At 42.1% G+C, this 10861-nt stretch overlaps 1 protein-coding gene across 1 annotated transcript; it reads left to right on the forward strand.

Annotated features, from left to right (window-relative positions):
• The first annotated feature begins 5371 nt into the window (after window positions 1-5371).
• LOC106601663 (PDZ domain-containing protein GIPC1) lies at window positions 5372-10456 on the forward strand. Its single transcript, XM_045715406.1, has 7 exons — window positions 5372-5745; window positions 6127-6656; window positions 6800-6985; window positions 7279-7459; window positions 7695-7807; window positions 7900-7981; window positions 8461-10456. Exons 2-7 carry the CDS (start codon window positions 6357-6359, stop codon window positions 8610-8612), a joined length of 1014 nt encoding a protein of 337 aa, XP_045571362.1. The 5' UTR covers window positions 5372-5745; window positions 6127-6356; the 3' UTR covers window positions 8613-10456.
• Window positions 10457-10861: the final 405 nt, after the last annotated feature.

The raw sequence follows: 10861 nt of genomic DNA on the forward strand, positions 1-10861 counted from the left end.
TGTGGTATCCTGTTGTTTTGATAGTGCTTCCAGAATATTTGTTGCAGGCAACTTATCAACTATATCTCTCAGGAGCAGTGACACACATCTGAATGTAGATATACTTATAAATACAATGCATACAGTGCCATCGGAAAGTATTCAGACCCCTCAACTTTTTCCACATTTTGTTACGTTACAGCCTAATTCTATAATTGATTAAAATAGTTTTTTCTTCTTCTCATCAATCTACACAAAATACACCATAATGACAAAGCAAAAACAGGTTTTTAGAAATGTTTTAGAATAAAAAAATGTATAAAACTTATCACATTTACATAAGTATTCAGACCCTTTACTCAGTACTTTGTTGAAGCACCTTTGGCAGTGATTACAGCCTCGAGTCTTCTTAGGTATGATGCTACAAGCTTGGCACACCTGTATTTGGGGAGTTTCCCCCATTCTTCTCTGCAGATCCTCTCAGGCTCTATCAGGTTGGATGAGGAGCGTTGCTGCACAGCTATTTTCAGCTCTCTCCAGAGATGTTTGATCGGGTTCAAATCTGGGCTCTTGCTGGGCCACTCAAGGACATTCAGAGACTTGTCCCGAAGCCACTCCTGCGTTGTCTTGGCTGTGTGTTTAGGGTTGTTGTCCTGTTTGAAGGACAACGACCCCTTCACCCCAGTCTGAGGTCCTGAGCGCTCTGGAGCAGGTTTTCATCAAGGATCTCTCTGTACTTTGCTCTGTTTATCTGTGCCTCGATCCTGACTAGTCTCCCAGTCCCTGCCGCTGTTAAACATCCCCACAGCATGATGCTGCCACCACCATGCTTCACCGAAGGAATGGTGCCAGGATTCCTCCAGACGTGACGCCTGGCATTCAGGCCAAAGAGTTCAATTTTGGTTTCCATCAGACCAGAGAATCTTGTTTCTCATGGTCTGAGTCTTTAGGTGCCTTTTGGCAAACTCCAAGCGGGCTGTCATATGCCTTTTACTGAGGAGTGGCTTCCGTCTGGCCACTCTACCATAAAGGCCTGATGTGGTGGAGTGCTGCAGGGATGGTTGTCCTTCTGGAAGGTTCTCCCATCTCCACATAGGAACTCTAGAGCTCTGTCAGAGTGACCATCAGGTCACCTCCCTGACCAAGGCCCTTTTCCCCCAATTGCTCAGTTTGGCTGGGTGGCCAGCTCTAGGAAGAGTCTCGGTGGTTCCAAACTTCTTCCATTTAAGAATGATGCAGGGCCACTGTGTTCTTGGGGACTCTTTTTGGTACCCTTCCCCAGATCTGTGCCTTGACACAATCCTGTCTCGGAGTTCTACGGACAATTCCTTCAACCTCATGGCATGGTTTTTGCTGTGACATGCCCTGCCAACTGTGCAACCTTTTTATAGACAGTTATGTGCCTATCCAAATCCAATCAATTGAATTTAGCACAGGTGGACTCCAAGTTGTAGAAACATCTCAAGGATGATAAATGGAAACAAGATGCACCTGAGCTCAATTTCGAGTCTCATAAAAGGGTCTGAATACTTATGTAAATTAGGTATTTCTGTTTTATAGGTTTAAACATTTGGTAACATAAAATAATAACTTGTTTTGCTTTGTCATTATGGGGTATTGTGTGTAAATTGCTGAGGATTTTTTTATTTAATCCATTTTAGAATAAGGCTATAACGTAACGAAATTTGGAAAAAGTCCAGGGGTCTGAATATTTTTCGAAGGCACTCTATATCTTTGGTTACACCGGTATTATTTTGCAGTGATGTATGCGAGAGATTCTGAAACTGAGTTATGTTGGGGAACTAGAGCAAATAGAATTCAGAAAATTCTTTGTGCTTAAATGGGAGGGGCAATACTGGGGATTCTTGAGCACAACTTGCAAATCATGTTCAAACTAACCCAGAGAATGAGGTATGAATAAACATTTTTAGGAAGTCACTCCAGGCAACAGATTCCACATACTTGATACACTACATGTCCAAAAGTGAGTGGACAACCCTTCAAATGAGTGGATTTGGCCATTTCAGGCACACTCATTGCTGACGGGTGTATAAAATCTAGCACACAGCTATGCAGTCTCAATAGACAAACATTGGCAGTAGAATGGCCCATACTGAAGAGCTCAGTGACATTCAATGTGGCACCGTCATAGGATGCCAACTTTCCAACAAGTCAGTTCGTCAAATTTCTGCCCTGCTAGAGCTGCCCCAGTCAACTGTAAGTGCTGTTATTGTGAAGTGGAAACATCTAGGAGCAACAACAGCTCAGCCGTCGAAGTGGTAGGCCACACAAGCTCACAGAACGGGGCCACGGAAGCAGGTACAAATCATCTGTCCTCGGTTACAACACTCACTACTGAGTTTCAACCGGCCTCTGGAAGAAAAGTCACTACAATAACTGTTCATTGAGAGCTTCATGAAATGGGTTTCCATGGCCGAGCAGCCTCACACAAGATCACCATGCGCAATGCCAAGCATCGGCTGGAGTGGTGTAACATCCGCCGACATTGGACTCTGGAGCAGTGGAAATGCGTTATCTGGAGTGATGAAACACGCTTCACCATCTGGCAGTCCTATCTGGGTTTGGCGGATGCCAAGAGGACACTACCTGCCCGACTGCAAAGTGCCAACTGTAAACTTTGGTGGAGGAGGAATAATGGTCTTGGGCTGTTTTTCATGGTCCGGGCTAGGCCCCTTAGTTCCAGTGAAGGGAAATCTTAACGCTACAACAGACAATGACATTCTAGACGATTCTGTGCTTCCAATTTTGTGGCAACAGTTTGGGGGAAGGCTCTTTCCTGTTTCAGCATGACAATGCCCCCGTGCACAAAGCAAGGTCCATACAGAAATGGTTTGTCGAGATCAGTGTGGAAGAACTTGACTGGCCTGCATAGAGCCCTGTCCTCAACTCTATTGAACACCTTTGGTATGAATTGGTACGCCGACCCAGGTCTAATCGCCCAACATCGGTGTGCGACCTCACTAATGCTCTTGTGGCTGAATACTGCGGGGACTTGCTTCCAATGTTCCAACATCTGGTGGAAAGCCTTCCCAGAAGAGTGGAGGCTGTTATAGCAGCAAAGGGAGGGACCAAGTCCATATTAATGCCCATGGTTTTGGAATAAGATGTTCATGAAGCAGGTGTCCACATACTTTTGGCCATGTAGTGTAGCTTCTCCAGTTGTATAGATTTTAGTTATTCAAGGGCGCGTTATCTATTTTGTGCCAAATCTCACGTCACGCATGTGAGATTGAACTCGTTTGTGTGTGTGTGTGTGTGTGTGTGTGTGTGTATATATATATGACAAACGTGCACCATCTTATTGTGAAATACTATTGAGAAGATGGTGTGATGTGTTTTGACCTCTGTAGGACCCCTTACATTTAACTTGAGAATCACTATTGTTGTAAGTATGATGAACTTGTATGCCCATTCTCCAGTGAAACTTGTAGGTGTGTTTACTCTGCAGTGACACTTTAGAAGCTGTTCAAAAATGCAGTGCATTTTAGCTGTTTAAATTCTCTCTTTAACTCTGTTAAAGCTGTGAAAATTATAGCTACTGCTACTTCAGAACCTCTATGCAAACCATTTCTGTTAGATAATCTTCATCCTTTTTATTTTGTCATATCCTGTACTTCTTACACACTGCAGAGCAAACAATGACTTGTCAAATATGGCTGCGTTTAGACGGGCCCCAATTCTGAGCTTTTTCCCCCACTAAATTGTATCTTGACCAATCAGATCAGCTCTTAAAAAGATCTGCTGCTAAAAGATCTGATGTGATTGGTCAAAATACCAAATTAGTGGAAAATAGATCAGAATTGGGCTGCCTGTGTGAACGCAGCCTACAGTAAGTAGTGAACTGATTTTTGAAGCACATTGTTTGAGATAAAGCAAGCCTAAGTAAGCATCTGTGGTAAATAAGAAAATCATTCCAAAAATGACAGTTGACAAACTGTAAAATAGCCAAGTAGTGAGTCAGTTGTATTGTTAAAATATGTCTGAATTATTTGAACAATGTTACATTTTCAAGTACTTGAAACACATATTTTAACCTGGGGTGCATTCATTACGCTGATTCTGTTGAAAAACGTTTCATCTGTTGCACAAAAGTTTTACACCAAACGGAAAATGTTTTGTAACAAATTATTTTTATTGGACAAATTCAGGTAGGTCCCGCACCGTTTCGTGTTGTTTGGTTCTCAAACGCTAAATGGTTTCCGTTGCGAGATGTAATGAATTTGATTGTCATTGAGGTTGTAATGATCAGTCAACACTTACCCATTTATCATTCCACTCCAAGTGGAGTTCCACTCTTAATTTTAACAGATAAATGTGGTTTAACATGAATGTAGAGATGTGTAATCTCGGTTTAACTTTTTTGTAAAAAAATATTTGCTTTATTTGCAAATGTTTTCCTATGATGGAAAAGTTTAAGTTGTTTTTATAAAATTTGCAGACATTCTTTATTATTATTATTAGGCACCCAGAATTTTATTTGACAAATAGGTGTTAGCAGTCCACTTTTAATTTGTATGAAACTGAACATTTTATTTTATTTGTCCTATCCTTTGAACAAACGAGGTCCCCTTGGCATTTTGTGGTATTTTAGTTGTTGCAAAGACTGGCAAACTTGTAAATCTCAAATAAAATTATACAAAATGTTGTAGTTCTGTTTTATTTGGGGCCATGTCAAACTTTTAAAGTAACCGAGTGGATTTAATTCTGCCCCCCGTGGGGCGGGAACCAGCTACTTTTTGCTTTCCTGCACACTGACTCTGTACCAAATCAAATGTTATTAGTCACCCCCTGTATATAGCCTCATTATTGTGTTACTTTAGTTTATTTGCACTGCTGGTTACGGGTTTGTAAGTAAGCAGTTCACGGTAAATTCTACACTTGTTGTATTCGGCGCATGTGACAAAGTTTGATTTGATTTAACAACTAGGGACTAGCTAACTGGATTAGGGTCAAAGCACCATTGTAACAGAGTGCATTTTGTTCTACCTTGAGCAGACTGCTTGTTTGACAATCTTCTGAAAAACACACATCCACATCCAGGGGTTAAACGGAGTGAGAGACATATGGGAACTCAATCTGTTACAAGTTAGGCTTTTACTGAAAATGCTCAGCTTTTGATTCTGTCTGCCATCTATACTAGACAGATTATAAAATGCATTACAGGCAGTGTAGATGAATTATTCATGCCAGGAGGACTATTGGAATTCCTAGGACAGAGGGTTTAAAAAACCTGCTTTACAGTAGGGGGCATCGAAGAGCTAGAGACGAGGAGAGGAATCCTATAGTGGAGGAGGCCATTATAAAGTGCTGAAGTCCCACCCCTGCTGTCGTCAATTGTTACCACAGCCGCAAAGTAATAAACCCCGCCTGTTTCTACTATTGCTCTTCTTAAAATCTGATTTTAAACTTAACCTCACTGCTAACCTTATTCCTAACCCCCAAACATAAATAAAATAACAAAAAGCACATTTTTGTTTTCCTTTTTTTTCTCTCGACATAGCCAATTTGGACTTTGTGGCTGGGCTATCTAATGAAAACACCCCTGCTGAACAACATACATAACATCAGATCTTCCTTTCCTCTCATTAGCTTGTTAGCGTATCTCACAAGACTAGCGATTCAAATGCGATGTAACTTTACTTCCACAACCTTTGGATCAAGAAGTAACCTAGTGTTTTGATGTTCCATTTCACGTCTGGATTGAATCAATCACTTCGTACAGCGAGTTAGCTAGCTAAAGCTCTGGTAAGATGCTTACCTTGACTGCTATATTCCTTCATTCTCAGCTAGCTAGCAGCTAATATTGTGTTAGCCAACAAGCTAACTAGCTAACAAGTTAGCTACCTAGCTGACAATCTGTTTAAAAAAATAAATAGGTGTGTCAAATTAAGTGCAATCTCTGATTCAAGTTTAGATGTTTATCATCTTGTCTAATGCCATGTAACTTGATGGCAAGACAAGTAGGCTGAATAAGTGTTTTAAGGGTGAGCTAGCTAGCTGGCAAGTTAGCTCCTGGGCGTTTTGATACTCGTTTTTGAAAGCTATCTTCCAGTGTATTGTGATGTGATGCACCAGCTATGGGGTTTGGTAGTAATGTTTAACTAACCTGTCACAATCTGTTCACAGATGCACTCTGAATGTGTAGTTGCCATACACTTGAAGTTGCTGGAAACAAGTTTTGTCCCAACAACAGCAGTAGGTAGCTACAGCGACCACCATCAAGAGATAGCTGGGGTTCAGTGGTGAATCATCAGGTGGAAGAAGACTTGAGAGAGTCCTATGCTGGACAGGACCTTTGGCTACCTACCAAAGCAGCATCTGTTCACGTCCACCGACAGACAGGCAGAAGGATAAAAATGCCTCTTGGATTGGGTAGAAGGAAGAAAGCATCTCCACTAGTGGAGAACGAGGAAGCCGAGCCGATCCGAGCGGGCCTTAATGTCCCAGGAATGGACGGCCTGGATGGAGGTGGTGTGGGGCTCGGGGAGGGTACTACCCAGGAGGGTCTGCCACCCCCACCCACCAGCCTGAGACCTCGTCTGATCTTCCACACCCAGCTAGCACACGGTAGCCCCACGGGACGCATCGAGGGCTTCAGCAACGTGCGAGAGCTCTACACCAAGATCGGAGAGGCCTTTGGGATCGCACCACCAGAGGTGAACAATATGACGACTGGTGTGTGTGTGTGTGTGTGTGTGTGTGTGTGTGTGTGTGTGTGTGTGTGTGTGTGAGAGAGCGAGCGAGCGAGAGAGATTTGCTTCAGTTTGTCCCTTTACTGACTCACTTTCTAACTCTTCAGGTGATGTTCTGCACTCTGAACACTCACAAGGTGGACATGGACAAGTTACTGGGGGGTCAGATTGGGCTGGAGGACTTTATTTTTGCCCATATCAAAGGCCAGAGGAAGGAGGTGGAGGTGTTCAAGGGGGAGGACGCCCTGGGGTTGACCATCACTGATAATGGAGCTGGATACGCCTTCATCAAGGTGGGCATGGTTACTGGCTAGGAAATGAGTCGTCTGTGTCTCACCTCTGTTAGGTCTGGCAGTGGAAGGAAATGCGTCAGCATCACACACAGAGGACTAAAAATAGAACAAAATGGGAGCGTTTGAAATGCAGAGCCTCAATTGCAGCGACAGTGTGGAATGTACAGTAGACTGAATATAAGATGTTAGTTAGTTGCCTATGCACATTATAGAGTTGTTTTATGTTGCCCACTGCCAAATTGGCTGATTGTGAAATTGTGGATTTTTACTTTGTCTCATCCTGTCCCTTCCAGAGAATAAGGGAGGGTAGCGTGGTCCATCAGATCCAGGTCATCAACGTGGGAGACATGATTGAGTCCATCAACGGCCACAGTCTCATTGGCTGTCGACACTACGAGGTGGCCAAGATGCTCAAGGAGCTGCCCAAGGGGAAGGACTTTGTTCTCAAGATGGTGGAGCCCTTGAAAGCCTTCGGTGGGTTTGTGTATGTGTGTGTGTATGTGTGTGAGAGATTGTGTGTGCTGACAAAATAATTATGAATCATATTATGGTGTGACAGATTATATTTAGGAATGAGTCAGCAGTTATCAAACTTTGTAATGCCTTTTACTAATTGCTCTTATATTATCATTGACTAGCTAGATATAGAATTAGGAGGTCAGAAACCTGATGCTCCTTTGACATGTTATGTTGTCTCCCTTACCTGTAGACATGATCAGCCAGAGGTCAGGAGGGGCCCGGGCTGGCTCAGGAACCCAGCTGGGGACAGGGAAGGGCACCCTGCGTTTACGCTCCAAAGGCCCAGCCACTGTGGAGGAGCTGGTGAGTGTGTGTGTGTGTTGGTTCTTCTATTACCGTTAATAAGGTAAACATGGTTTCAGGTCATGACTATGTTTGTGGTATTTGTTTGTCAGCCCTCTGCGTTTGAGGAGAAGGCCATAGAGAAAGTGGATGACCTCCTGGAGAGTTACATGGGCATCAGAGACAGTGAGCTGGGTAAGGGAGACGGTGTGTGTATACGTGTGAATGTGATTCACAAATGCAGCTCCTGTTAGCAAAGTGGTGACTTGGGTGTTACCACTTCAAATCAAATGTTATTTGTTACATGCTTGGTAAACAACAGGTGTAGACTAACGGTGAAATGCTTACTCATGGACCCTTCCCAACAATGCAGAGAGAAAGAAATTGAGAAATAATAGAAAAGTAAAACATGTAATAATAGATACACAATGAGTAACGATAACTTGGCAATATACACGGGGTACCAGTACTGAGTCGATTTGCAGGGTACGAGGTAGATATGTACATTTCACTAGGAATAAAGTGACAGATAATAAATGTATGTGATGAGGCAAAGTTAGTGCAAAAAGAGTCAATGCAGATAGTCTCGGTAGCTATTTGGTTAACTATTTAACGTCCTATTACTTTGTTGTGCTGTGGTTGACCCCTGTCTAACCCCTCTCCCTCACTGTCAGCTGCTACAATGGTGGAGCTGGGGAAGGACAAAAAGAACCCAGATGAGTTTGCCGAGGCGTTGGACGAGACTCTTGGTGACTTCGCCTTCCCGGATGAATTTGTTTTTGACGTCTGGGGTGCCATCGGGGACGCCAAGGTCGGCCGGCTGTAACCGGAGGGAGCAGGGGAACAACCTGTGTGGTTTTGAATGCTGAGGCACCAACCTGCAACAAACAGAACTACCAGGAAACACCACACTACCATCATGTGATTTACTTATTGTTTTCTGTGTACGTATTATTTTTTACATGGAGTTTACTACACTTGTTGGGATACTGTTGGGGGAGACTCTTTGGGAGGATAGAGACAGTGTATGGGAGAGGATAGAGGACTCTGATCACTAGCTCTGATCACTCGATCAGGCTGAAAATACTCTCATCAGACTATTGAATGCAATACGTGGAGGTTATTGTTTTCAAACAGCAAGTGCTGTTCAATTTTCTTCCAGGTCTTGTGGTTGTGGACACACCTCCTGACCTTGAACACGTCACATGTTAACTCCCAGGTCTTTGTTCCACTAGTCCTCTGAGGAACAATCCCGAGAACAACAAGTGGGAGAAGTGAGGGACCACGGCTTACATACACCTACCTTTTGAAGTTTGAGTTCAAACGAACTGTGATTTCCCCCCCACTTTGCACTGTGTTGCGCTGTAGAAGATATAAGAAAAGTGCATTGTACTTCACTGGAGCAGTCACTCACTACATAGCACTGGTGCATAGAACTGGACTACACTTTGTGTTCTATGCAGTGTTGTTCAGAGAGAGGCGTATTGAGACGCTCAGGCCCAGAATGTTCTGGTCAAATCTCATGGTCAGAAAAAACTGTCTTATTAGCCCATGCTATTATTGTTTGTCTCCTCGTTGTGAGTTTTTTTGGTTTTATGTGCCGTTGAGTTTCACTATTGAAGGAGTGTTTTGGCTGCTGAAGGTTTACAATGCGTAGGCTGTCACTACAAAATTAGCTGCAGCGTTTTCTATGGTTCCAACTACAATCACTATCAGTTTTTCTGAAGTGAATAAGGTATAGAAACAAGCTGCACTTTACTTGTTGCACATCCGTCTGTTAACAGAGATAGTCTGGTTAATACTTAAATGGTCCTCTTTGCCAGGGAAACTCCAGTATTAAGAAAAGCAGTGTTATATTACAGTATTACAAGAATAATCAAGAATTTGAAGTACATGTTAAAAAAAAAAAAAACTATTGACTTATTGGTAGACTGTGTGAGCTTTTAATTTATTTTTTTTGAAATGTTTTTGCAGGATTTTTTTTAAAGGAGTGGTGTTTTAAATGAAAATGAGTTGTGTAACTGATGAGGAATTTCCTCTGTTTTAATTGAGTTGGTGGTAAAAATGAAAACTGATATCCATGCCAAAAGCGTTGGCATTTCCAATAGACTGCATTTTTTAGGGACCAGACAGTCTCAACATGAAGGAGCCAAATAGTGATGCACATAAGTCATGGAGCGGTCAAGTAATGAAAGAAAAATGCGCCATTATGCAATTCTGCAATGAAATGAAGGACCAAGTCCAACACTGTTACTTTAGGAAAGAACCTGGACACTACCATGATGATACAATGTCATTATCAAACCAAACTACTTTCTGCAAAGTCATCTGGGCTTTTAGTGACTTCATTATAGATGAATAAAAAACATGCAATATGGGTCAAAGTTCCAAGATCTAGAAAATAATTACTCATCATATGAAAAGAAATATTTTCTAACTTTTTGGGGTTTTATCTTTTCCATAGTCTATCTCTGAATGAACAACATATTTTTGTAGTAAGTTGTTTGGTTGTTTTTCTGTCTTTCAATGCTGTTGAAGTATATCTAGATGGTTACTGTCATAAAATACTGATAATAGGCACTGTAATACTGAGGACATTGTTTTGGTATGGCTTTCTATTACAATGTCTGATTTATAATGGCAATAATAATGACAAAGACTATGAAATAAGATGTCTTCCATGTCTTTCCCTCAGTTGAATACACAAATGTTGCCTTTGACTCTTCAACAGGAAATATTTCCCTAGATGTAATTCATATTACTATATTATGTCAGATTGTTTAGCAGAAAAAAGTGCAAAATCTTATTTAAAAAAAGTATTTTTGTCATTTTCCTTACTGGGGCAAGGAAATGAACTAACATCAGGTCGTAGTCAAGCTGATATTTTGCACAGGCTGGCTGAGTTGTTCACCTGCTAATGGTAACATGTTCTTCTTAGCCACACACATATCACCCCCTGGAGTGCTGTGTGTGGGTGTGTGTGTGTTTATGTGGGTGTGTGTGTGTGTTTATGGGTGTTTGTGTGTTTGTGTGTGTGTTTATGTGGGTGTGTGTGTTTATGTGTGTGTTTATGTG

The sequence above is a fragment of the Salmo salar genome, chromosome ssa03, assembly GCF_905237065.1.
Source record: "Salmo salar chromosome ssa03, Ssal_v3.1, whole genome shotgun sequence".
NCBI lineage: Eukaryota > Metazoa > Chordata > Actinopteri > Salmoniformes > Salmonidae > Salmo > Salmo salar.